This window comes from Idiotropiscis lumnitzeri, chromosome 1, assembly GCF_059441095.1.
Source record: "Idiotropiscis lumnitzeri isolate Australia: NSW breed Sydney's pygmy pipehorse chromosome 1, RoL_Ilum_1.0, whole genome shotgun sequence".
In the NCBI taxonomy this organism is placed as follows: Eukaryota; Metazoa; Chordata; class Actinopteri; order Syngnathiformes; family Syngnathidae; genus Idiotropiscis; species Idiotropiscis lumnitzeri.
This window is the reverse complement of record NC_142391.1, coordinates 33,962,838-33,990,817: the sequence shown is the minus strand read 5'-3', so window position 1 is coordinate 33,990,817 and position 27,980 is coordinate 33,962,838. Positions and strand designations below refer to the sequence as shown.

Genomic DNA, 27,980 nt, shown 5'->3' with positions numbered 1-27,980 from the left:
CTGCAGCCGTCCCTTGTATTTAGAAACAAATCTCTGAATTCACTTGACTTTAATTTTAATTTAATTTTCAGGTTCTTTCCCTGAAGACTGGATTTGCCTTGGACTCCTAATATTAAAGGCTCTGGCCTGCCACAATAGCCAGTTTTTCACTAACAAGCTCAGTTTGATCAGAAAACAGAAATTAGTTATCATTATCCTTTTTATCCATTCATTTTGGAGACATTCTTTGCTGATCACGGTGAGGACGTGCGGGACAGAAAGCACCAGTCGGGATATTTACAAAGACTAAAGTGGGAATGAGTAGACATGCACATTTATTTGGATGAGGATTGGCCCCAGACTCGCGCGCCGCCGACTGACAGCTTCATGAATTGGCTGCAAGCCGTGGTGGATGCGAACGTGCATGAGTGGCAACAGCCTGGTAACCCCGGCACCAAGTCGCCGGGAAGAAGCTAATTTTGTTGTGCTAAAGTTGTCTGTTTGGAGACCAAAATCTAATTGCTGACCTGACGAGTGCTGTTAATTTTAACACCCCTGAAGAACTTTACTGTTGTTACCTGTGGGGACTAGGAGGTGTAAACATCGATGCCTGACTGCCTTCTCACACTTAACAAAAGATTAGCGTGTCCAAATTATAACCAGTCGCGGTTTGTGTGCGCATTCTTGCTCTTGTCTGCTTCAGCCTGTGTAAGTGGAAAAAAACGATGGCCACGGTATTTGTGATTTTGTGGAGGCGATCACATGAGCTCACGTTTGATGTCAATAAATCCAAACGATTGTACAGAACGCTTTTATACTTTCACAGGTTGAAGTGGAGAGTGAAGTGCATTTGCATTTTGGTAGCGATCGGTTGTCGTTTTAGACAATTGAACTGACAATTCGAGTAATATTCTCGCTTGGCATGTCGTAGAAGCCTTAAATCACTCCAGTCTTTCTAAGGGGGGGGGGCATTTTAGTACTGATGTAATTTTTCCATGCAACCTTATTACATAAGGGCCATTGATTAGATCATTCAAGGGTCCCTTTAAATCAGGGGTGGGCAAACTTTTTGATTGGCGGGCCACAATGGGTTCTAAAATTTGACAGAGGGGCCGGACCAGGAGCAGATGGATGGAGTGTTTTGATAACCTCACCTCATCGGAGAAAAAAAATACATTTAATTTTAAATGAAAGTGAACAAAAGCATTACAACATTATATATGTCGTTGAAAAACCACAGTATTTAGAAAATAAAACATTCACAAGGTTTATTCATTTATTTATTTATTTTCAAGTTCGTTGGGCCGGATTAAAACGTTTAACGGGCCGCATGTGGCCCCCGGGCCGTAGTTTGCTCACGCCTGCTTTAAATAATGTATTTCCATGCCTCCATATTGGTACTGTCCCAATATTTCAGTCAATTGGCCTAAGATGTTTTTGAGCAATTTCATTTTTGTTTTCTCGTCGTGGGCCTTACAAAATAGATGAAAAATGACCATTTGTGCATTTTAACTTCTTATTTTTGAGCCGCACCAGGCGCTCTGATGTGTGTGAGGAAGATTTCCGGGCTGCCTTACTCTTACGCACTCCAAGTGTTTGTATTATATTCAGTATCCCCCCCCAATTCCATACCGTAGGCGTGATCTCGTAGCTTATATTAAATATACATCCATCCATTATGCCATGCGCTTTACTATGCAGTCTATAAAATACAGTCACCGCGATGCGTTGTTTTCCCGTGATGTACAGTCAACGAAAGGGAAGAGAAAGGACTGTTTGTGGGGTGAGAGGAGGAGGGACAGTCGTACAGTGGTGGTATAGTAGAGAGGAGAGGAGAGAGGAGAGGAGAGGCGGGTGTATGGGAGCTCGGGGCTGAGCAGGAGGACAACAGTCAGCTCTTCCCTCCCGTTTGTTGGCGTTCTCGAGTGTTTCCATTCCTCTGAATCTGGTCGTCTCGTCTCCATAGGATGTGCACTCCGTGTTGTATCTCGCAGGTGAGGACCGATGCGTTTATCCTACTGTCGTTTTTAATAATGGTTCCGCTTAGTTTAGTCTGACACGAGCGAACGAGCGTCGCTTTGTGGTTTCCGCCTGATGTTCCCATTGACAGTGCCGAGGTCGTCCGTCAATTAGCATTTTTTTGGGTGGATGTGAAAATTGTAGGTTATTGTTAATATTTAATCATATAAAAATGCTCAATTTCCGTCACCCATTGTTTTGCGATAGGGGGGGGGCGACAACAAAGCAGCAGCAGGGCTTAAGTGAGCTAGCTAAACATTAGTTAGCAGAGACTGCTCTTAAAAAAACATGTCGTCATTGGCTGTCTGAGCAGATGTTGAAGACAGGAGAATTTGCTAAGTTTTTACTGATCAGGCTTGTCTTCACCCCTGTTTCAGATTGAAGAAGATTTCACGTGCAGTGCTTTTCCAGTTTGACTTTTCCAACCGCTGACATTTTTGCTGTCCGTCATTATGCGCCAGTTTCCAGTCTGTAGTTTCTGCACCAGCAACCTTTGCAAACACTTTGCTTAAAACACGTGGCAGTGTTTGCTTTGTATTTTGGAATTGATATCTACTCGCCCAGTTCCTTCATTAACATTGAGGTGGAGTTTCAAAAGTGGTAAAATACTTAATTTTGTCTTCATCATTATACTCAACCTGCTCTACAAACCTTTCCTAGTAATGTTCCAATTTAGTATACTTACATTATTGAGTATTGTGGTTTTGATTACAACCCACATTTCCAACAATAGTGCTTCCAGTGTGCTGTATTTAGCTTTTTAATGCATTTCAGATATGTGTTATGAATAGAAACTCAAATTATGAGGTGATGCCATATAATTGCCTCAAAATATTTGCATGTCAAGTAATGTATCTATTCCTTTGTACAGTATGGTTTAACACAGCGAACTGATGGGCATCACACATGCCTCGTTCTGAGGTTTTTGTTCAAATCACAGATTCAGCCTTCCTAAGTAACATTTCTGTTCTCAATTGGGTTTTTCTCTGGGTAGTGATTACTCTGCGTTTCTTAAATATTCCCAAAACTCAACTAAACTTAATTTGCATTGTACAGCTGCAGCTGTTACAAAGCACAGAGCACATGAAATAAAACATTGACAGTAATGCAAACATAAACCGTCAAATTCGTTCCCCCCATTCCTATGTAGGCTTTGTTGTTTGTCGTGGTTCTAAATGAAAGAGGGGTCATTCAAAATCTTTCACAGTTGATCAGAGTTTGCATGATGTCATGCATATCAGCTACAAGCTAAATTAGAAAATAAACAATCAGCTGCAGCGTCTATTGGTGTGTAACATGCAAATCTACAGAAAAAAAGGTTTGTTTATCCAGTTCCAGTTCGAGCCTCTTGACTTTACTTTTCAAATGCCGGGTCCTCTCCACGTCTCCTCTGAGCCCTTTGTTGACGATGCTCATCGCACCATATCCTTATCTCCTACAGCTAGACAGTTCAACAGCACTGATATTTTCGCTGAACAACATGAAGCTATTGCAAAAATTCTGCCCATTTATGCGCAAAAAAACAACTGCAGAGTAGCCAAAAATCTGCAATGGTTGAATAGTGCCGACATCCCCCTCAATAGAAACGGTGATTATGCAAACTTGAGCTTCTAAAATGACGCAATCATCAAGCGCCACTATTCTCCGTTATTGTATGTCATGACCAAAAATGCTGATAAAAGTAAAAAACGCGGTCACATGACATACAATAAACAATGGATAAAAAAAGTGGAAAAAATCAAGTAAAAATAAATTAGTGGAACTCCTGTAGCATGCTGTAAACTCAAGGAACCATCATTGAACTCCTCAAAACATGCATAATAGGTTATTGGAACTCTAAAACTCACTGGTGTGAATGTGAGTGTGGTGGTTGTTTGTCTATCCGTGTCCAACGAAAAGCAAAGCCAGCTGGAACAGGCGCCAGTTTACCCACAACCCTAAAGAGGATAAGTGGTATAGAAAATGGACAGATTTAGTGTGGCAGCACAACAGAGTCGCTGAAATTAAAAGCCACATGCTTCGCACTGTGGGACTCACATCTGCTCCATAAGATGCCACGTTAACATTTTTGTTCTGTCATTCCACATGCTTCTTTTCCTGAAGCTGAGATGTTGAAATGTTGCCATTGTATCATCTCATATACTCCCAATTTTCCTTGGTACATTGTCGTGTTTTTTGAATGATACATCCTTCGTACGCACACAAGGCCAACCAACCCTCGCCCCAGTTCGGAGATTTTGCCCACTGGCTCACTGCAGAGTTGCTCTGCTCAGGAATTTAATTACACAAGCACATCTCAGGAAAACTCTGTTCTGTTTCCTGCTTGCTTCAGTGGCAATGAGAGGTGGAAAACTGAAGAGGCTGCAATGAAAAAAGGAGAGGGGTCAAACAGTGAGATCAGTTTCATTTGCGGCCTTTTATAATCTTTATCACAGACAACCATTTGTCTATTTTTGTGCCTGATTAACTTTCCCGGGTTTGAAAATGTGCACCCGTTGAGGTTTTATGAAACAAAAATTGGAGTTGTGGTCTCTTCATTTCCTCCTTGGCCGGCCCACAATTGGAAATTAAGACATGGTGAGCGCTTTTTGCTTTGGAAAAAGGAGTGGTCATAGTGTGGGAGCAAGTAGCTCATAACATCTCAGTGGGACTGGAGATGTCCACCATGTTGCAGTGAGGTAGGAGGTAGGCTTTTGTCCAATGTTGAGTTTGATCCAAAGAGCTGCAAGCATTGGCTGTGATTGTATGACAGCAATGAAAGCATGTGGAAGTATGTAAGCTGCACAGCTAGGCTACATGACTCTCTGGCACGGTACTTGAGGACAGCGAGGATATCGGGCTTGCAGAACACATTAAGCACACATTTGAATTTTGAGAAATTGCTATTCCCCGATGTGAAGATTCTGGTGATGTTATTCCTCACTATAATAATAAGAATTTAAAGTAAGAATGCAGAACTTTGTTTCCCATATGGAAAGCGCTTTGTTTCAGCTCCATCTGTTGTGAAATGCGCTATAAAAAATAAAATTGTATTGTATTGTATTAATTTCTGCAAATGTTTACATTTTCAAATGACCAATTGTATAACATTTCTTAGAAATCACAACACGCCTTCACTGTTAAGCTTTTCATGTGGTCCTTTGGGGGCCATAACCACAGCTCTACAAGCACACGGAAAGTTAAATAACTCTAAAAATAATTTCAGCCTGAAAGCCAAACATTTTTGTTGGTTTCCTTTTCTTCTTTTTTAAAAAAATAATGGTTACATTGTTGCCAAGTGTTGCAATTGAACAGGACAGCTGCTGCAGTGCCACAAGTGTGACAGCCAATCCGCAAAGTCTATTGATGAGCTGTAATAATCACTGGATATAAAATTACCTCAAGTTAACAGTTTGGCTACAGTCGCCTCGATCACCCATTCACTCTGTACTGACCATGTGATTTAGGCATATTAAGAGAGTTTGGCGTAAGATGATAGCACAGGTTATACGATTCGAAAAGTGTTAACATAAATTCCAACTCACATTGCATTGCATAAATTAATCACCCGTGTCTAAAATTCACAGTAGACATGGAAGTGCTCACACTATATGGACTAGTTGAGTACCTTGACTAGACTGCTCAAAGTATGCGTTCATATCATTGCTGGTTGACTTAAAGAGGAGATATTCTGGAAAATTGACTTTAATTTATTGTATGCAAATAGTTGGGATGGCTCCCAACCAATAATGTGAGAAATTATACAACCAAGCAGATATTTTCTGGCTGCCCATTTGAGAAACTAGATGCTTCTGAATGCAAAAATCATTTTCCTGATAAAAGACTACATACATTGAGCTTGTTATTAAAAAAAATGGAACTTCCTTGCTGCGTGTTCTTTAAAAAAGACACACTATGAACTGTTTAATTTGTTAACACATTTGCATAATGTTTCCGTTAAGTCCGGTGGATGTTGGCTTTTTTGTTTGTACGTTGTTGTCACCTTTTTTGTGTTCCTGTTTTAACGTATTAAGTTGAAGTGACACTGCTTAACTTAGTTTTACATGTGAATGCAAAGCTGTTACCATGTTACATGTTTGACTTTGGCTGTGTGAGGTTGTTACATTTGTTTTTTTCTCCGCTGTGCATCTCAAACACACACACATAACGTGCACTTAACTCGTAGCCATGGGCTTTATTTGCCAAGAAAGAAGCAAAGACTTGGTTTGCCTAGAAAACAGAGGAGTGATACATTTTTGTTGTGTGTACACAGCTGCCTAGACATAGAAACAATGGTGGTGTCACAGTGTAAGGTGACCCTGGCTAGCTCTCACCGTGGGAGGGAGGCTGTGCCATGAATCTTTTTCTTTTGTCGTTGACGTCGTTCCTTTTTCCTCCTTCCCCTCAAACATTTCTCCTCGCTGCTCTGCTGTAATTTGAGACAGCGGGAGTGTCGAGAGTTTCGTCTGAACTCTTTTCTGTCTCGTGATTCAACCTAGTCAGCGTTATCCCACGGCCCCTATCATTAAGATCTTAGAGCAAATTCCCTAACTCCTGTTTTCATCACTATGGAAGATATGAGAGACAGAATACAAAAGTGAATTGGATACTATTTATGTAAACACATTGTCAGCCGTGCTCTATTGATGAATCTCCTATTTTTCAGTTTTACCTGCTCTGGAGGGAGGCTGGATTGTACTACATCAGTGTCTGCTCACCTTTGTGTGCCTCCGTTTTTTTTTGGTGTCCCTTTGATTATGACACACCAATATTTTCCATTTGTATATTTAGCGATAGGATGGTAGTTTGCAATATAAAAAGGATGATAAATCCGAAGTGCTCTGCAAGACAGAACCACTCAGACATTGGAGACAGGCTTTGTCTACATTTGAAGCGTTGATCATTGAGTTGTTCCAAGTGCCAGATGGAGAATTGTTTCTCTTCAAGACCACAATCAAACTCTAATTTTAGAAGCATTAATGTTGAGATATTTCCTCATGTCTTCCTGTTGCTGTGTCCTACAACGAGGATCTCTGTTGCTAAGACTGCAGTTGACGCCAGAGAATTTCAAATTAGGTCAAAGGGCAGATGAATATAACCAAGACAGGGTGAAAAGTGAGAAAATGTAAAAAAAAAAAAACGGTAACTGTAGGGTTCTTCTGGGTGGGGAAGAAAGAAATATGACAAATCATTTTAGGGAAACTGACTGTCCTCCAGTCAGTTGAGACATTTATGAGGCTATTGGCTCATTTTCTGTAGAATACAGCAACTAAACCAAGGAGGGAGTTATTTTGAGGAAGGATAAAGATCTTTTTGTAGGACGGCCAGAGCAACATGACAAGCAAGCGGGGGGTTGCGATGGACATTGAAGTAGGGACATATGGCAGAAACACGCTGACCACCTGTCGATATGCTCGCCGGGCAGACAGGCAGAAGAGGGGCCATTTAGTGGACGGGGCCAGCCTTGGTTACCATGGCTTCTCCTTTGTGTATCGGTGTCAAAGAGAATTTCTTTAGACACTCTCTCATGGTTCTGCCTCTCTCCCTCGCTCACTCTTGGCAAAGTCTGTCATTTGCCCACACGCAGTGTGGAGTTCACTGATGAAACACCCCCTTAACTAATGAAATCCAAACAGCCTCTCTGTGAAAAGGCCATTTGTTTCCTGGTTAATTTCACTCTGTAATGCCTAATTAACCGCCCTTTGAGGAGAATGTGGGTGCGAAACCATTATCTTGTTAGGCAGCATGGAGGAAAATGCTGGCCACGGGAGCTCAAGTGTGTTGACATGGCCTTGGGAGGAGCCGAGGATTTAGCCAGGAACTTTGCCAAACTGTGGTCTGAACCGCACCTGCTAAAGGTTCTATTTCAATGCAATAAGACAAGTGAAATGAGTAGTCTAAACTATGTAGGTCACAATCATTGTGAGCGGCAAAAACTCGCTCTTGGTCGCATTTAGAAAAAATATCTTTCAACAAGAACAACAGACTTAACCATGTTTCCGAATTCCAGGAGAAAAGAGTATCCCCTTTAGGCTTGCCTACAATTTTGCTAGCTTGTGGGTTTAATATTAGTGTAATACAACTGACATGCGTCAAGAGTCCTATATAACAGACAGAAACCAGTCACTTTTCAAAATCAAATAGTTTTCAGCCTCGATTAACAAATTCAATCTATAAGACATACATATACGTTTTCAAAAACGTAGTCCCCGCCTCCCGAAGACGTATTTATACGTCTTATCCTTCTTCTTCTTTTTTTTTTTTTTCATCATCGCTGCATTTTTTTATAGCATTAGAACGCAATATTCTGTTGGCCTTGCAAAATCTGTGAAAACGCTGGATTTGGAGGGGTTTCCGCTTGTGAAAACTTCTGCGATTAAATGACTTAATAAATATATCGGTTTTTGTTTTTCTCTCACCCGTGTGGGCCAGTGCTTTGGGACCACTGTATTGATGATTTAAGAGAGTCTAATGTCTAATCTGTCCATCTCTTTATCTTCTCTCCTTTCCTCCTCAATGCAGTTGGCCTGCTGCTGCGGCTCAGCAGCCTGCTCATGCTGCTGTAACTGCTGTCCAAAGATAAAGCAGTCCACAGCCACCAGAATAATGTATACACTCTTCTTCCTGTTGGTCACGGTCGTCTGTGTCATCATGATGTCCCCCACGGTAGAGGAAGAGATGAAAAATGTAAGCATGCACGTCACACACAGACCTTTTAGAAAAGCACAAAAAAAATGCTCGTTCTATATGGAAACAAGTCTCGAGCCTCTTATTTATGAAGGCGATGAAAGGACTTGAATTATTCAGCATTATTTCAACATCTACTGGACAGCTGAATTACCTTCTAGTAGTTGTTCCATTGGGCCTGTTGTCTTGGAATGTTTTGTCCATATTGGTATGTATCCACAAAGAAAATGTTCAGCTGACTGTGCATGTGGAACCAAGTGAACATATCTTCTACTAAAAAATGTAACATTTTTACACAATTCTCTTTGGTAGCAGTTTTCAGTCAGCCATATTAAAATGACTCCCCACTGTGTATCTCCATTTTAGAGTAGGACCCTGTCAAGGCCAATTGAGGCAAAACACACCGTATTATATCTCTTTGTAGCGCTTGTTGAGTTCACCTCCCACACGCACACTCTTGCGTCATTGAATGGAAAGTCCCCGCCTATAAGAACAAGCATTGTAGGAATGAGGCTCCGAAATGTATCCCAGTTTGAAACAGACAGCCCCTTCCTTTTTTAATGGATAAGCAAATGTGCTCCTCAACATTTGACAAAGGGCCTTTTACTGTGTGTGTTAATCTGACACAGATGCGGATAACTCAATCTGCTGGCGTTTCATGGTGGCTGACTAAAATCTCTTCTGCAATTACTACTCCCATCAGGTGTCAGCTATGACAGTTCTCCAGTCTTTATCATATTTAATAAACACATATTGGCTCATCTACATTGAATGCCACAGCAGTGTTTTACCAACGCCAAGACTTTAAGACGAAGATTTACAAATTCAAGAATTTTCAATAGTTTTGCGTCTCCTTGTTCTTCTCTATTCAGTCCCGTCACCTTGCAGATACAAGTAGCTTATATATTCTTGTGTGTCTCCTGTTTGTAGACACTGAATCTGAGGTGTTCTACTCCTCGAATAGCCTGCGGCCATCATTTCATGAAAGAAGACTTGAAGGAGAAAAATCAGGGGTTGTTGTTCCTGCCTGTTCACTCCTTTTGCCCCTTAAGGGACGTGACGCTTAGAATAGATGCTCTGGGTCCTTTTCACTGAGGCCTAGACAAACATGAGTGGCGGTGGCGGGAGGTGTTCTGGCTGAGGGTTTCAATGCGGTTCAATGCAGCAGTGAGCTAATCCAGTTTGGCTTTGTGTGTATGTCATCACTTAGATCCCCTTTTACAGTGAATTGTGTGAGAAGATGAATGCAGGAGAGAACTGCAAGACCCTGGTTGGTTACTCTGCCGTCTACAAGGTGTGCTTTGGCATGGCCTGTTTCTTCTTCATCTTCTCCATCTTCACCATAGGCGTCAATAACAGTATCGGCTGGAGGGCGGCCATACATAACGGGTAAGAATTTTTTTTGCCCAAGTTGACTTCCAAAAGTTGCTTCTGGGCATATGAAAATACATTTGCAGGCGAGTCACAATAGGTTTCAGCTTCATGCTAAATATTGCACCTTAAGGACTGTATGCACGCAGCACTTATGACTTCCGCATTCGATGTATAAGACGCCAAACCCTTTGGTGTGGGTGAGACTTAAGTGTAGTGCGCTGTTAATGTGATGTAACTCTAACCCACACAAAAAGAACAGCGACCGCTCCATCCTTTAATAAGACAACCGGAAATCTAGAACTTCCGACTATATCTCCCAGGGCAGTCATTTTGACGGCTTGTGCTGTTGCAATGGCATCAAACTATCAATGTATTATTACTCGCTGTTTGAGTAGCTAGTAAAGGTATTTTATTAAAATCCATTTGTATCTTTTCACAAAAATACGTGATGTAGCTCCTCCCCCAGGACCAAACAAAGTCCACACAGTACCCTCCTTCCCACCTGTCCTTCCCATCCTAGCTGACATTGGGTGAGAGAGCCTAAAATGGAGCCTTTAATTAACTGACTGTGCAAGTTTTTGAAATTTGGGAGGAAGCCAGAGTCTCACACTATCATTGGGAGAGCATGTAAAGTCCAGTGGGGAAAAATGAGCATGTTTTACCTACAATATTCAAATGCTAAAAATCATGCAAGGAAGATGATTTTCAAATCCATTGACATGCAGACTGATCCTCTTCAGCTTGGATGAAATCAGGGAGGTATGGAGGTGCATGTTCCTCACGTGTCTGCCTCAAACGCTGTGTTTCTATTGCTCTCAGAAATGTTCAAAACACAAAAGTGTAATGGAAACACATTTTTTGCATTTTTGACTCGTCATGTGACCTCGCCCAGTCACATGTATGGGCAGACACATGACTAGCATTCCTCTTATCTTTGAATTCATGGCAGCTGCACAACATGTTATGCTACGGACATATTCCTAAAGTTCATTTGGGAGGACAATATAAACTGTTCTAGACAGCAAATAAAAGATGAATGTAGAGCGTTGTAAGGAGCTAGAAAGGAAAATGACAGAGAAAGGGTTCGACAAATGGTGGAAAAACCTCCCTAGCAAGTGCAAAACTTTGAAGTAACGCCACCTAACAGAAAGTCGCTTGTTGTGCAAGAGAGGAGCCGTGAGAAGGCTAAAATAACGTTTAGATTTTCCAAGGCCATGGATAGCCTTTTGGGTCATCAACGCATTGTCTTCTGTTCCAAACATCCCTTTTATTATGCGAGAAGATTTCCAGAGACCTTACGAGAATTATGCCTCAGAAACACCTACATGTAGAAATTGTGCAAATATCGCTTTTATTTTGTAAAAAATTGAAACGGACGGTTTGAATAACTGCAAAGGCCTTCATGTGCGGAGTTTGCGTGTTCTTCTCTGTGTACTTAGTTTTTTTCTTTGCTTTTCATATTTGTTTAATATTTATGTAATTGTTTCAGGTTCTGGTTGCCAAAATTCATTTTGCTTGTGGCCAGCTGTGCAGCAGGCTTCTTTATTCCACAAGAGGAAATGTTTCTGGAAGGTAAATACTGTATATTAAATTCTCATTTTGACTTTGCCCACCTTTAAAATGCATGCAATAAGAATGTTCATGCAGCTGTGCTTGGCAAAAAATGATTTCTGCTTTTCCATTTCAGTTTATTTACAAAAGATATTTTGCACTCAAGCCAAGCTTTTCATAAGCAACCAAGTTAATGCACGTCATCGTCTTATGTGTCAATCCGTGCCGTTGGTTGCCTGACAGAAAATTGTTGTTAACCAGAATGATATTCTTCTTTTTCCCAGTGTGGCGCTACATTGGAGCTGCTGGCGGCTTCATCTTCCTGCTGATCCAGCTCATGCTACTAGTGGAGTTTGCCCACAGATGGAACACAAACTGGTCAGTCAGTTGGGCTCACAATGCCACGTCAATGCAAATGGAGTTTGTGAGGAACTCATTTTGTGGGTTTATTCAAGAAAAAAAAGTTGTGCGAGAGTCGCGTAGCATGTCCAAATGTAATGAATATGTTACACTGACTCTGCTTCAAGAATAACTCATCAGACCTTTCTCTCTTTGATTTATTTCTTTAGGACCCTGTTGGTTTTCTCTGCTTCCCCCCCACCTTTTTATATTTGACTTTGGTTTACCCGCATTCATGTTGATTTTGACCCTCTTTTCTTTTGATCCCTTTCTCTCTCTCTCTACTTGCATACGCAGGAGCTCGGGAGTGAAGTATAACCGCTTGTGGTATGCAGCGCTGGCCTTGGTCACTCTGGTGCTGTTCAGCATTGCGGTGGGAGCTGTGGTCTTCATGGGTCTGTACTACACCCACTCCACGGCATGTCGTCTCAACAAGATCTTCTTGGGCATCAATGGCAGCCTCTGCCTTATCATTTCTCTGCTTGCCATCTCTCCCGTCATACAGAAACGTAGGCTCACAAATAAATAATAAATAAAAAATGAAAGCTGCTTTAAATATTTGCGTTAAAAAGATTTCTCGATTTGTTCTACCAGAGTGAAAATCATTTTTTTTTCTTTTTTCAAATTCTTACGTTTAATCTCACTATTCTGTTTCCCCTTGTGTCCATTCAGTCCAGCCGACATCTGGCCTGCTCCAACCGGGAGTTATCAGCGTGTATGTCATGTACCTCACTTTCTCAGCTTTCTCCAGCAAGCCGACAGAAAGTGAGTATCAATCGACAAAGTCACATTGATTTATTATTAACCCATGTCATTTGCAAATAACCTCATTGCTTCACGTTAGGCCCGCTGCACACTTAATTGCAATCAAATTACACTTGTAGACTCAGAACTGCACACCTCACACACATACTAACTTGCTGCAACGGAAAAACTACGACCCTTGTTGTTCTGTCAAGGGAGAACCACACTTGTTTGGCGGAGTGGCCCTCACCTAGACCTGTCGGCCGTTTAGTGACAAAGGACACAGACATATAAGACAAGATTCTGGCCAGGGGAGATGAAACCACCAGTGAACTTGTTCAGATCTGAGCAGTCTGTCTCATTCCTGAGCTACTTATTGAAGGTTACATTGTTTACAATGTTAGAATCAATACAAGATAAGATGACCTAGACAAATTGACAGAACAACATGACTTTATTTGTTTTAAGAGGCTACGTAACATCCCACAATGATGGACTCACACCGATAAGCCCAATTCTACCTGTGCCAAGTCTTGTAAAGTACAGCTGGGAAGGAAAATAGTGCCCCCTGTGTGCTCAAACCCACACGTGCATGGGGTTGAAGAAATTGATCTCAAAGCTGTGTTGGCCTATCAAAGACCTTGGAATGTGGCCTTGTCAAGTCTCAAGGCTCCACAAATGTCACCTGCTTAAGCTCAAGTTTGGAACTTCACAAATCTTAAAACAGCATGTAGGAATTAATGCAATGAATTTATTCATTTTTATTCTTTTTTTTTATTCATAGACAATACAATTTCCATTACAAACCAAAAACATTAGAACAGTAGAATACTGGCATTCCTCCTGTTTTATTTGCTTATTTCTGTCCACAGTGGCGTTCTAAAGACTCAGCTAAAGGCCGTTTTCATTACTTAATTAATAATCATTCTTGTACTAATGCATATGCATAATCCTGCTCTACATGCTGCTATTAAAATCTGCTGGTGGTTTTTGTACTTGCAGTGGTGGAGAAAGATGGCCTGAACACTACCGTCTGTGTCTTTCCCTTCAAATCTGGGAAGGAAAGTGACAAGAAGATCGTCACAATTTTGGGAGCTATTATCCTCTTTGGCTGCATCCTTTACTCCTGGTAACAACTCTCATTGAGATAACAGTGGGAACAAATTAGACTCAGTGGCCGTCAGGCACATGATAAAAAAAACAAAAAACAAAGACTTCTCATAGATAATAACAGCCTCTCTGATTTTTCCACCCTCCGTCCACCAGCTTGACCTCCACAATAAAGCGAAGATCTGTGGCACTCCGAGTGATCAGAAACAGTGAACCGGAGACTGAAGTAAATTATATTATTCTACTCTGCTTGAGTGTTAACATTTCCTAATAGGTTAAACTTGATTAAGAGATGCTAAACAAGTACTTTAATTCATTAGACTCCCGGGACATTGTGGTTTTTCCAATACAATTTGGGTTTAATCCGTTTGTCTTTACCCCACAGAGAGCCCGTTGCTGCTTCTGCTTCGGAGATGACACTGGTACAAAATTCCCTTTTTTTTTTTTTTTTTACTTTTTTTTTTCCATTCCCTACATTTCACACCTTTTCATTTCCTCCTTGCCAACCCACCTACGCGTGTTCCTCTGGCCTGTTGAGTGTGTGAATATGTTCACAGCGGTAGTGTGTGTGCTCACACAGCGCCTCTGCTCATTGTTATTCATCACGCTGATGTGGAATGGTGAGAAATTATTGGTCAGCAAACGCAGATGATGTCACTGTTGCTAGGAGGTTAGTGTGACAAGTGTGGAACCTGTTTTTAGGGTACTAGCGCCTTCTGCAGGCGATGGAGAGGGTGCAGAAATAAGAATCCAAATGAGCGTTCAGAAAGTCCTTCAGTCCTTCCCAAGGTGTTAATAGTAAATGTGAACAAATTAGAATCTTATCGGCTAAGAGAAGACATTAAATGGGATTTTCAGTATTTAATTAAAATTGCTGACGATTGTGCACTTTGGGTGACAGCCAGATAAAATATTGGTTGCTACAGCTTCGACAAAATTGCTACCTAAATTTGACCATATGATATTTCCATCCAAAAATGCTTCTTTTTTAATTTATTTTTATTTACTTTCTTTTTTTAACCAATCTAACTGAAGTTCTTCCATTTCCAGATGACTACGACGAAGAGCAGACCGGTGCTGGCCAAAACGTGGTGTATGATGAGAGCGAGGCCACCAGCTACAGCTACAAATGTTTCCACTTTGTCTTCTTCCTGGGTTCCCTTTATGTCATGATGACCATAACAAACTGGTTCCAGTAAGTCACCATGCTTGCTCATTTACTGTCTTGAATTGCAGGACTAATATGACCCCGTTGGCTCACTGAGATTTGGCCAAAATTATTACGACTTAAAAATGTGGGTTGAATCCTAAGTTGTTTGACTTTATAGAGCCCACTGAAATTTTTTCTCTACCAACTTCTAAGTACAGTAATAAATTCCAAAACGCTTTGTCTTGTTCTATTTTCATTCACTTTGATGAAATCTTTTTTTTTTTTTTTTTTTGTTCCTTCTTCTAGCTACGACAACTACAGGATTGAGAATCTATTGCACGGGAGCTGGTCAGTGTTCTGGATCAAGATCTCCTCTTCGTGGGTCTGTCTCCTGCTCTACTTGGGCACTCTCATTGCACCCATCATGTGCCCCAAACGCTTTGAGGCTTAGGACACAGACACCACACTTGCGCTCTGGTCAGGTGACTTCCAGTGTTCAGATGTCGCCATGTAGCTAGAGGCTGAGCCAAGGGACCAGTGACCTTTCCCCACCAATCTTTACACTGTCCTCTACTATCTTCAGCTTTATAACTGGAGGAACATCAGATGCCTTTTATTACACAATGTGCAAATGTTTGTGTTGCGGCGTTGATACCTTGATGGTATTTTTGTTACATTTTTCTTTTTTTTTTTACAATTCCAGTCTCCGGATGTTTTGTATTACAATCTTGTCATGCAAATTATATTCGTTGTTGTCCATGTGTCAAGACTTTAAATTCCAGCGCCATTTCTGACTTTACACTAAATTTGTTTGTTTTCCCTTGCGTGAGTCTTGTGTTTGTTTTCTCTAACTCTAAAGTTGTCTCATAAATTTGTAGCAAAATAATCTGACAAAAGTGTTTAGTGTGTGCTTTGTTACACTGAAATTATTTTTGTTTCTTTTGATTCCCTTTATGAGGGAATGTGTAAAAACTGAATTACATTTTTGAAAAAAAAAATCTCTCAGGCTTACATCCGAGAATGCTTTGTTATATTGTAGATATTTTTTATGCGAGGGGGAAAAAAACTCGCTGTTGTTTTTGGGTATTTCAAGTTTCGTCAATCTGAGTGCTCCCTTTGAGCAAAATCTTTTTGGGTTTCTATACAAATTTGTTGAACTGCACGTCATTGTTGTGTAGGCTGTCAATTAACTGACTTGTTTTCTTTTTCACTTTCTTATTTAACAATGACAGAACATAGTAAATTATGTACCCACTATAAAGCATGCAGCTGTTTGCCAAAGTTTGATGATTGGGGGAAAAAAAAAACTACTGAACTCTACATGGAAAATAGATTAACTTGCAGATGGTTTTGTGTTTCCAGCACATTTAAGACAATACAATTAACATTTGTCTATTTTTATTATATCAGCTTGTACTAAACAAAAATAAAAACAAGTTCTTAAGGTTCTCAACAATGGGTGTTGAGTTTATAGTAAAGTTACTCACGGAAATGCTTAATAACAGTTGTTTTTTCACACATGGCTAATAAATTCCATTGTTTTCATAACAAATCATTTTAAATAACTTATGTACATTTGTGCTTGCATTGTATTGTGGAAACATTCATTAAAAGTGGACATTTTATTCAGCCCTCAACTCGGTTGTTCTTGGTGTAAATGTGATGGTATTCGTAAAGTTACTGTTTTAAAGGCACAAATAAACCTACGACATTTATCCTATTCAAGTCCTTCCCTTTGGACATGACATTGTACACAAATGCCGTGGGACTTCCAAAATGAAACAATGGTTGGAATACTACCAAGACAATGGATGATTAGTGACTTGAGAATGTGGCCTGTGGCAGGAAGATCCCATGTTGCGTCCTTGGCAGTGGCATAAATGGGATCGGGAAAGTGGAGCGGGAGGAGGGGGGGGGGGGGGGGGCAATTAGATCTTGGGTGCTTGAGGTTGAGTTATTTTATTAAATCTTCATTCATAGCATATAATATTCAGATGATAAACATTGCATTGGATAATTAAACACATTCAGTACCTGCTGATACACACGTCCTTTAGCTTGTGTAAAAAGTATTATCAAGGCCCCAAGTGAGTTTAATAATCTTTGTCAGCCTTCAATTGATGTTTTGGGCACTGAACTCCTCATAGTCATCAGGGATGGTATCTGTAGGAAAAGAGGCACATTGTTGTATACAACTTTCACTTTCTGTGGGCCTGACCGCTCTAATAACACTCACCATTGCATCTGTACTTCAGATTGGACCAGATGATGTTTTCCTGGGAGAAGCAGAAGACACCCAGCCGGCCTCCTCTCATGCTGGTGTCCAGGATCACACCCGTGTCCGCCACCAGGTCGGAACCCTCGTAGAAGCGAGCCCTAGATTAAAAGACCGAGAGCAGGTCGTTTGTGCTGCGATGTCATAGAAATATGCGTGCGTGTACCTGATGTATCCAACTTGAGGTCTATGTTGGAGAAACCAGCGGTAGGACACCTTGTCCTTCCAGCCCACATTCCTGGGATCTTTCCAAAGGAGACGAACTTGCTCTGGAGTATCTCCGGTGTGCCACAGGGAGTTCCTCAGATACTCACCAGGTCCTGTTTTGGATTTCACCGCCTGATGAGGAAGGATTTACAGAATACTAAGCGGGAAAGAAATAGCCAGATGGATGAAGACAGCAAGCACGTACCTTCAATTGTATTCCTGGCTCAGCCACGGCCCGGAATGGCGCAGCCTGCCAGTAGGTCTGCTCCGTCTGCTTCCACATGACCACGTAGAAGGAAGACGAGTCCTGGTAACCGAAGATGAAGCCGGTGTAGTCGTCGTCTATCACAGTGTTGACGTGGAACGTTCCCTCAAAATCTACGCCACTGAATGCTGTGTAGCCTGCACAGCGTAGAGGCAACATTTAGAAGATCACTTTGAGCAGAAAAGAAACATGAGGGAAGGACGACTCACCAACAGCCAGGCCGGGGTCAGAGTTCATGGTCTGAACTATCTCCATCCCCTTGTGCAAATAAATCAGAATGAACTCATTATATTCTTACATTGGACGCTATCAAAATTTTGCGGTCACAGGGAGTCCCACATAATGCCAACGCTACTTAAACTGAACTACCATGAGTAGCCCTAAAAGCCATTGAAATTCACAAGTTCAATCATTGGGCACTTACAAACATTCACACGCACATTCACACAAATGGACAATTTTGAGTTTTTAACCTGACGTGCATGCTTTTGGAATAGCTGGCTAGCACACGCCTCGCACTGTTCCACTGATTTAGAGTTATGTCTCAATACCTTTGTCACTGTTAGGTACCGAGAAACAATGCTACATGGTCACCTGGTTAAGCACCACCCAATTGGGATCAATCTGTGAGTCCCCTTCTGGATCCAGGACTACGGTCTGATAGGCTCTGAAATCCGTCAGCGTGACCTCAGCGTTCTCTGGACAGTGGTCGACGACGTCAATAACATTGTCTTTGTCAAAGTCGCCTTGGCACGCGTCCCCCACGTTGTCGTCTGAAACGCAAACACACAGTGGTTGCGACAAAGCGCCCTTTTCACACACGTTAATAACAGTGTTACTACAATGTCAATATAGTACTCACTATCTGAGTCTGTTTGGTCTGGGTTGGCGACCAATCTACAGTTGTCCTCATCGTCCTTGATGCCGTCATTGTCGTCGTCATCATCACATTCATCTCCCTGACAATAATGTGGGAATTTTAGAGTGAGACATTTAATTACATGGAAACATAAGCCACATAGAACTAGAATGGGATAACTCCATTTGTGTCATTTTGGAGGAGGTTTATGGCTACAGTGAAAGCTGGGGAGGGGGAATAATCTTGTCAGTGATTAGTTCTGGAAACTCGTTTTTACAAAAATTGTAGTGTTGTACAAAATTGGACTCTGGCCCCATCTTGCTCTCAGTGACTCGTATGATCTATAATAAGACACAAATGAAGACAAATGACTAGTTTGCCACCATGCCATCCTTGTCTGTGTCCAACTGAGAGGAGTTGATGACATTGGGACAGTTGTCTTTAGTGTTCTGATGACCGTCTCCATCACTGAACAACAAAACAAAACAATTGTGAGACAATTTTCATTAGATAGCAATCGTTTGCAAAATTGCTTTTGATTCCATTCATAATCTTGTCAAACATACCCAAAAATAATTTTTTAACAAGAAATCTCTTCATAGTCATGGAAAGGGTCAAGATTTGCAAGTTTTTTGCTCAACTTAGAATGTTTCCATTGTCATCCAAGATGACTGGCCCCAAATTATTGAAAAACCAGACCATATTTTGAAATTTATTTGGGGAATATAAGTTTCTGAAATTGACGCATGGAGCAAAACTATGCCAACTCTTCAATAATATATGTGCATCTGGAGGTTTTTTTTCCTAATGCTTTTTTTCCTGAAATATAACAGGATCACTATCAGTAGCGTTATATTGCAGTTAATAGTTGTCATATAGCCTCCTAAAATCTTAGACAATTTCTTGCGTAAACTCCTGCCAGAAGATACCCATTCAAAGCAGAAATGATGCAAAATTTTGCTGGAATTTTTGGGTGAGTGCGTACGTGTCAATGTTGTCATCACAGGTGTCGCCGACAAGGTCATCGTCTGAGTCCGACTACAAGCAGGAAAAAGAAAAAAAGTTTGTCAGTGTTTTAAAGATTCAGGTCAATGATTTTGGTGGGGTTGTTTGGTTAGTTACCTGGTTAGGGTTGGCCATATCAGGACAGCTGTCACAAGCATCTCCCACGCCGTCATTATCTTTGTCCTTCTGGTCCGGGTTAGCAACACGTGGGCAATTGTCGTCATTATTCTTGATATCTGATAGACAAACAATTTTTTTTCATTATGGTTGTGGTGTGTGAAAGTGTGGCCTGAATCATGAACAGTTGGAGTCCAAAACTCGATGGCCAAATGTCTGTGTGTTTTGAAGACAAGGGTCAAATAGTTTCCAGAGCCCCTCAATGCTTGGCAGACGCCTGCATGGAAAATATCTTTGGGACGAGACAGACATGACCAGGCATGACTACAATCAATCCACCCTCAGATCTAACGATTAGTAGGTTGGAGCTCAGCTATGATGAATGTCGATTTGTCACCAGAACATCTGTCTGGGAAACAATGATACACACATGGAGTTGAAGTCTCCAGTGGAAATTCAGCATTTAAGGGAGGGATGGGAGGGAAGCCAATGAAAAGTCCTGCAATTACACTTGGAACATTTGAACATTTCACACTGTTTTCAGCAAAACTGGTCACGCCTTCGCTATTAACTTGAATGTACAGAAAATGCCCAAAGATACAGTCATAGAAAAGAGCAGGAGGAGGTTGAACAGCTTTGCCAGGCCAGTGAAGACCACACCAGTACTTGTTTTTCTACTTTAGCATGCTGCACTTATGCGAACTGTACACTTGATTTTTTTTTTTTTTTGTAGGCATTAAAAACAAGACGGTGTAGGTTTAGGTAACTAACAAAATGTCTTTCAAGACCACAAGTGGACATTTAGTTCTTAGAAATGTCATTTGATGCAATAAAATCAGCAATAACCCACTTACTCAAACTTTGACTTCAGTCACTGCTTGACATTTACAAAAATGACACCCTGTAATTACAGCCACTTATATAGTGAGCATATTAAGGAAAGCTTACCTTTGAGCCCTTGTAAACAAATAGTTGAGTTTCTGAAGTGCCAGCCCACACATCAAGCGTGACATTACACAACTCAGTAAATATTTTCTAAGCTACCGCTTCTCGACATGTTCCTGACAGCGAGACGTTCTGAATTTTGTCGAACATCATTTGATCATTTGAATAATACCACCTGGAAAATATTTTTTTCTGCTCATGACTGACGATGAGTCTGTGAGCAGATCTACCATTTCCAAACTTAGCATGACGGAAGCACGAAGATTCAAAGTCAAAAGCTTAGCAGATCTGCAGTGTTTGTATTAGCTAACAGTGCTATTCTGCAGTTTAGCAATTCATATTTCAAATGTACTGGAAAGTAATCCACCAGAGGTTTTGACAAGTGCAATTCGGCAAATTGATGCGGAAAAAATCCAAAACAATGTTTTTCCTCTCCTCGGGCAGTTGCATAATAAGCAGTGGCTCATTTGCATGAGACAGGCCCACCCACTCAAAAGAGGCAGCGCAAAATAGGGTGGAAATGATCTTGTAATTTTTCATTCTTGGCATATTTTAACATAAGCATATCATGTGTCATTAAAATTGGAGATGTTTGTAAAGACAAAAACAACTATAATTGTATACAGTATCTGTTCATAATGCTCACATGCATGGACTGACAGCAAGAGCACAAACTTACTATCTCCATCCATGTCGTCATCACACTCATCTCCCAATCCATCTTTGTCTGTATCTTTCTGGGATGGATTTTCCACTATTCTGCAGTTGTCACAGGCATCACCATGGAGATCCTTATCGCTGTTCGTCTGGTCCACATTTGGAACCAGCCAGCAGTTGTCCTGGGATGTTCATACACACCGTTGCATTGCAGCTTCGAAAATAACGGCGGTACATGCGGAAATATTGAAATGTAGGAATCCATTAGCTACGTCTGTGTTAATGATGCCATCGCTGTCTGCGTCCTCATCGCAAGCGTCACCCATCCCGTCTCTGTCGGCATCCTCTTGGCCAGAATTTGGAACAAACACGCAGTTGTCCTGCAAACGACATTGACACACACACACACACACACACACATTTATTAATTTTTCTTTATATGATAGATTACAAGCACTAGGTAGGTAGTAGGTCAAGGTAGGGAGGAACAACTACGAAGGTAAATTAGAAGAGCAAGAGTAGGAGTTTTTTTCTTAACCTTATTACAGTTGTTTCCTGGGCAGTCAAGAGTATTGTCAGGGTACGCATCAATATCGGTGTCCTTTCCACACTTAAAGCCATTGCCTGCCCAACCAACACCACACTACAAAACACAAACACAAGGAGGAATGTCTTTTTTTTTGTCAAAGTTTCACAAGTACAATACAATACAGTCTCGGTAACCACAATTCAAGGAATGGGCAGGAGGTCATTTGTTGATTTTACCACACAGCTAATACTGCCGTCTCTCTGCACAACACATTCAGCATTGGCGTCACATGGGTTGGGCTGCCCGTTGGGACAGAGTCTGGTGCCCTGGCAGCCGCTTGCCTGGTCACCTGTAAAGCCATTTTTACAGTCTCCACAGCGGAAGGAGCCCTGAAGAGAACAGGTAGACTCGGAGCTTTTAGGAATAACTCAGTAATAACTTAGTTGTCCCTATTTGATCTCATTTGATGGTCTTACTACAGTGTTGTGGCAGTGGGAGTTGGCAGTGCAGCCTCCGTAGTCAGGTGGGCTCAGGCACTCATCTATATCCTCACACACCTTGAAGAAACATGCATGGCATAAAGTATTCATCCCATTTTTACAAACATTTTGATTCTTCAAGATGGCATCCTGGTTAAATGTGCCTCTCTAATGTGAATTACCAACACATGTGGCCCGGTGAGGTTCGGCATGAGATTGGTTTTGTTTTTATTCAAAATTTGAAGTGCAGTTTTACAGCGCTGGAATGTTGCAGTTCACACACACAAAAAAAAAAAAAGAATAATATTTGCGGGTTTTAAGTGTAAGCGAAACCTGTCCAGCTGGTGGGGTGTAATATCTTACTTTTTCTTTTCTTCCCAATAGTGATGGTCAATACCTGCTTGTTGGATTGGGCATAGGATACTCCAACTCCATTTATTTCTGGCCCATCGTATCCTGATGGACATTTGGCACATCGGAACCCGGGCGCGTTGTTCTCACACCTTACGCCAGGAAAACATGGATTGAACTGGCACTAAAACACAACATAACTAATTAGTGTCACATTGTCTTTTCGCCAATTTGAGCAGAGTTCAGCACCTCGTCGATGTCATCGCAGTGAACCCCATCCCCCGTATAGCCATCAGGACAGGGAGCACACTGGTAGCCTCCCGTTAAAGTGGGAATGCACATGTCCTGTCGGAAACACGTTCCAGGTGGACAGGGAGGAGGCATTTCGTACTTGGTTGGGCCTGGAGGTGACACCAGGTTCGTTGGCCTTCCATCGGGACCTGCGGACAATATTTGGCCAAAAGCACCGAGTGGGGTTGAGGGCATCAAACTCTCAGACCTTTCTTATAGAGCTTTCCATGAGCATTGTGAGAGAAAAAGGCAATCCCCAAACTGTTAGTATGTCCAAAATCATTTAGGAGGAAAATAACCAGTCTAGATGGGATTAAGTGAGCTGTGTAAATCAAAATATTTGTCCAGATCGCGAGAAAAAAAAAAAAGTCAGTTTGGTGTTTCCGTTCTACTTACCACAAGGAAGACACTCAGTGATGGTGTTCCTCAGAAAATTTGTCTCTTTTATCTTGGACAAAAGGGAAAACAAAAAATGAGTCGATTTGTTTCTGTTTAGAGTAACACAATAGATGTCGGTGGAACAAGATTCTGTAGCGATTTGCTCTAAATTTGTCTGAGCTTCAAGCTAGGATTGCCTGCTATAATGTATAATCATAAAAGTGCCCCCCGAATATCTGATTTGAACTATCTGATTTTAACATTTGCATCAGTGATTTCACTATCCCTTGAATACAAAACAGTTCCAGTCAGAAACCCATCATGTCAAATCATCAGACTGGGTACTTCAGCTCTCTATTGAAATACGGCGATGTACATTATTCTTTTTCTGCCACTCACATCCACAAACAAGTTACCTGCTGATTGAGCATCTCCTTCATCTCAGCCAGCATGCTCCTTAATTCCTGCATCGTGGTCTGCTCCTGAACACCTGTGACTGCCTGGAAACCTGAAAGCAAAAAACAAAGATGGCCACACTGCCGTACTTTAAACTATTTATCAGTGGTGGGCCGTCAAGGCCTTCTCTGCTGACCAAACAAAATCAATAAATCATGTTCATATTCTTCACATTGATCTCATATTATATCCTAAAGTTGTATTTTTAGGTGAGAGTTTTTATCCAATCAGAATTCAGCTAGCTCGAGTTGCCGGGCAGATTTCACAATACCAGTAGCACGCAGTATTCTTCCGAGGCCTTCAGCTACAATTGTGCGAGCATTTGTTTTGTCAAAGTCAATGAGCGTTCCGATTTGATAGACAGTTGCGATAGCCAATCAGATCACGAGTTGGTTACAGTGAGCCTTCTCGCACACACACACACACACACACACATAAGGTCTAAAGTTAAAAAGGTGGTGAGTGTGTCATTTTTCTCGCACTCAGCAGCTTCAGAGGTTCACTCTGATCCTGGCTGCAGTCCTGCAATGTTGCCACGTTGTCTATGGTGTCGTCCAGCACCAGTTTCATGTCACTCATGCCACCCTTCAACACAAACGCAAAACAAAGACGAGTAAGTTCATGTGCAATAAATGTACAGTTTCATTTCTGGTACCTGCAGCGTCCTAAGAGCGACGGAGTTGGGTCCGCGAGGGATGGAGCCAAAGGCAGCTGGCAGGTCATCCAGAGTGTGCACCAGCCTGCAGTCCACATAAATGTTGAGGCGAGGGGGTCCCCGTTGTAGACCGCTGGCATGCAGCAGCACATGGTGGTCTTTGCCATCAGCCAGGGAACCGTGGTTAAAACTGGTAGTGCCATATCTGCCATCAGTTTTCTGGTAGCGCAGCGTGACTAGAGATGGAAAGTGTTTGAAAGCGGGCAACAGGGTCACTAGCAGCTGGAGATAAAGTCAACACATGATTAGCAGCCCTCTCTCACCTTTGCTCAGTTTAGCCTGCACATTGAGTTCCAGGTACTTGCTGTTGTCTTTGGGGTTAATGATGCTGTAAACGGATGTGGGGGCCTTGGTTTGAAGTTTGAACGAGGACAACAAGAAGGCCTCATCCCGTCCTTTGTTCTTTACGCTTCCTTGGAGCAAGTCTGGCAAGCAGTCTGGCGACACCAGAAGGTCGTACACTAACACGAGAAAGTCAATTTGTTAAGACTAACATTAGAGGAACCTCTAAAGGACCAGCATCCATTTCACGATGTTGTCCAACTTCGGACTTGTGAGGCTTCAACTTTTTAAGTGAGCAAAAGTATTTGAATGTGTGTTTTAAGTTGCTCAGGTGTTGCCCTTTATATTTTGTAAACAGTGCTTGTTTTTGGCTTTGGGTTTCACCTGTTAAAGCTACATTTGCTGTTAAGCAAACAGGAAGCCCAGGGAGCTGTCTATGGGAGAAAAGCAAACCGTTTTGAAGCTGAGGGAGGATGGAAGCCCAACCTCTACCAAAGGGATGGAAAGGTCAAAGTATGGATCCAAAACACAAATGTTCATCTGTGAAGCATGGTGCATGTGGCGGAGGCTGCTTCTGGAACAGGCTCACTCGACTTTATTGATGATACAATTCATGATGGCAGCAGCCAAATTAATTCTGAAGAAAACTATTATCTACTAATCGGAAGAAGCTTCAAGACCCAAAACGACACTACCAACACAACAAAGGATTTCATCAGGGGGAAAAAGCGGAAGGACAGGCCAAGTCAATCACCAGACCTTAACACAATAAAGTATGGGTTTTATTTTATTAGTTTCTTTTTCTGTAATTAATATCTTTAAAAAAAAGCCCAAATAAAACAAAACACACCCACAGTCAACTTTTTGATTGAGATTACATTCTTGCAAGAATGAGAGGTTCGAACACCAAATTTGGTGTGATTGTAGAGAGCAATGGACAAAGTGGAGAGATGGGACTGGCCAATTGTGTGCCTGCATGGTTTGTCATATGTAATTTGAACATTGCACACATAGAATAATGATTCATTTGGATTTTTAATTATCTGCCATACTCTGCCACCCAGGCATACTTTTCCCTAAATTTGGCTTCACAGACAGATTCTTTTTCTCCTGATGGAAGGTCTACATCCAAATGGTGCTAGTTGCCAGTGCACTGTGGATTGGCTTTGCTAAGTAACTTTATGAAGTGTGACAGGGTGCTCACTGTGTCTATGTGACCTAGGTGAATGTGTGAAGAACCGCTTGTGTTTGGAGCCTGCTGTCTTTTATAGAGTGACGGACTGGAGCTGAAGGAGCCGAAGCAACGGCGCACACTCTTTCCACTGGAGTCAACCCACTCGTTTCACATTCACATGCATGCAGCCGTTTGCGCAACTCGAGAATAACATGAAGTGACAGGAAAATGAGGTGGAAAAAATGCAGTGTTGTTTCCAGGCAAATCAGGTTTTTGCACATGCACTTTTTCAGATGCCAGGTAGAGCTGCTTTACCAATCAAGACTCTCCTATTTAACGTTATTTCTCCAATCTCAAAAGCTCCTAAAAACAGCTAGAGTTGTTCTGAACAGAGCACAGGCCTTAGTCAAGGTTACACAATCAAAACTCAATTTGTGGATTACTCTTATTATATATCTTACAATGCACCCAAAAAGTGGAGGTCCACTATAAGGGTGACCACAACAATAGGTAATATCTTAATCGATTATTAAAGGGGAAGTCAACCCAAAAACATTATTTGAAATAAAATGCTCCATGCACCTTCACTAGTCTAAACATGGCATTCTGATTCATATTGCGTTTGTAGAATATGAGTTAAGCAGCAAAATCCACCCATTTTTGCCGTCTCAGTGGGCTGCCATTTTGTCACTTTCTGTTGACTGAAAATGACAACGTTGCTCAGGGCTCAGGTAATGACCAATCACATCTCACCTGTTCTCTGTAGATGAGCCATGATTTGTCGTTAGCTGAACCCTGAGCAACTATGAAGTCATTATTAGTCGACAGTAAGTGGCAAAATGGCCGCCCTCTTAGACGGACAAAAATGGGTTAATTTTACTGGTTAACTCATATTCAGGCAATATTAATCCAAATGTCGTCTTTCAAGTAGGAGTGTTGGATTGAACATATTCTTGTGAAGACTTCCCCTTTAAGAATTGTTTTGAATTGATAGATTTTAAATGGAGTGCACTGCTTCTCAACCAGTATTCTGTTTGAAGCAGCAACCATCAAAACAGGAGTTTGGAACAATTCAGTGAGCTGTTTGCATCCTATTAAAAAATATATATAGTTTAATAATGTATCCTGATCACCACAAAAGCCTGATGGTTGCTCTTTTGGGGCATGACCTACCCCTCTCAAAATTGAGTTAAAGTCGGATTAGTGGTCTGTCAGAACTAAACCCTCCAGTGTACTTATTTGCACACTTGAAAATTCAAAAATTTCTTAGCATCAAAGTATTTCAACAGACAAATCTTTCCTTTTGAAACGTAATAAATTCAAAATTTTATACCATGCCATTCCATCATACTGTAAATCATCATAATGCAATGGTAAGGCATGCACCAACAAGGATTCCTTCCCCCAATAAAAGGCTACAAGTTTAAAATACATCACAACACAATCCAGCAATGAAAGTGGTTTTCAAATATAGAAAAAGACAGTGAGGTTGCCACAACTCACCAATGCCTTGTGCAGTAGCAGCGATCAACAGCTGATGCAGCACCAGAGACAGAGCCAAGACTCCAGGCCACACGCTCATCGTCTCCACACAGAAGAGGATCTGCTCTTGGAACTGAAAAGTTTGAATCGCCGGTGCTGGACAAAGCCGAGCACCCAGATGTTGAAGCAAATTCTCAGCAGAGGTGAGGTGGCTATTTGGCCACAGGCTCAGCTTTAAAAGCGGAGGGGAGTGACCGCCCTCATATGTTGCAAAGAAGTGGCAGCGACCATAGACTCATACGCCAATAAAAAAGAAAGGAAGAAAGTGATGGGAATGTAACCTGAATGCATTGTATGGCAAGTGTGGTTAATTGAATTATATATGTACAGTATGTATGTCCTTTATGTATGTATTAGGTCTGCTATTATGCATGTGTTTTTTATGGATATGGCTGTCCTAAAATATGTTTTTTAGAGAAAGGAGAACTTCTCAGCAAGGGTGAAATTGAATGACAAAAATG

The 27,980-nt window shown here is 41.5% G+C and overlaps 2 protein-coding genes across 2 annotated transcripts; one reads left to right on the top strand and one right to left on the bottom strand.

Moving 5' to 3' along the window:
* The first annotated feature begins 1,786 nt into the window (after positions 1-1,786).
* On the top strand, positions 1,787-16,629 carry serinc5 (serine incorporator 5). Its single transcript, XM_088296847.1, has 12 exons — positions 1,787-1,973; positions 8,500-8,664; positions 9,875-10,053; positions 11,528-11,610; positions 11,874-11,967; positions 12,286-12,497; positions 12,661-12,753; positions 13,735-13,861; positions 13,999-14,068; positions 14,228-14,264; positions 14,893-15,037; positions 15,299-16,629. Exons 1-12 carry the CDS (start codon positions 1,947-1,949, stop codon positions 15,441-15,443), a joined length of 1,377 nt encoding a protein of 458 aa, XP_088152973.1. The 5' UTR covers positions 1,787-1,946; the 3' UTR covers positions 15,444-16,629.
* Positions 16,359-27,674, bottom strand: thbs4a (thrombospondin 4a). Its single transcript, XM_088296836.1, has 23 exons — positions 27,481-27,674; positions 24,785-24,982; positions 24,462-24,697; positions 24,289-24,391; positions 23,767-23,858; positions 23,369-23,420; positions 22,931-23,121; positions 22,728-22,865; positions 22,328-22,408; positions 22,088-22,240; positions 21,861-21,965; positions 21,595-21,702; positions 21,345-21,504; positions 19,721-19,839; positions 19,584-19,636; positions 18,982-19,066; positions 18,602-18,698; positions 18,334-18,512; positions 17,949-17,997; positions 17,680-17,876; positions 17,434-17,606; positions 17,229-17,368; positions 16,359-17,155 (listed from the first exon to the last, which is right to left on the bottom strand). The coding sequence occupies exons 1-23, from the start codon at positions 27,557-27,559 to the stop codon at positions 17,106-17,108; spliced, it is 2,838 nt and encodes a 945-aa protein (XP_088152962.1). The 5' UTR covers positions 27,560-27,674; the 3' UTR covers positions 16,359-17,105.
* Between the last annotated feature and the right edge of the window lie 306 nt (positions 27,675-27,980).

Coding starts and splice junctions, on each gene's coding strand:
- serinc5 (XM_088296847.1), top strand. CDS start 1,947: ATGTGCACTCCGTGTTGTATCTCGCAG. Junction 11,611..11,873: donor AGAGGAAATGTTTCTGGAAG/GTAAATACTGTA, acceptor TCTTTTTCCCAG/TGTGGCGCTACATTGGAGCT. Junction 15,038..15,298: donor ACCATAACAAACTGGTTCCA/GTAAGTCACCAT, acceptor TCCTTCTTCTAG/CTACGACAACTACAGGATTG.
- thbs4a (XM_088296836.1), bottom strand. CDS start 27,559: ATGAGCGTGTGGCCTGGAGTCTTGGCTCTGTCTCTGGTGCTGCATCAG. Junction 24,983..27,480: donor TGCTACTGCACAAGGCATTG/GTGAGTTGTGGC, acceptor TTCTCGTGTTAG/TGTACGACCTTCTGGTGTCG. Junction 17,156..17,228: donor TCTGAAGTACAGATGCAATG/GTGAGTGTTATT, acceptor CTTTTCCTACAG/ATACCATCCCTGATGACTAT.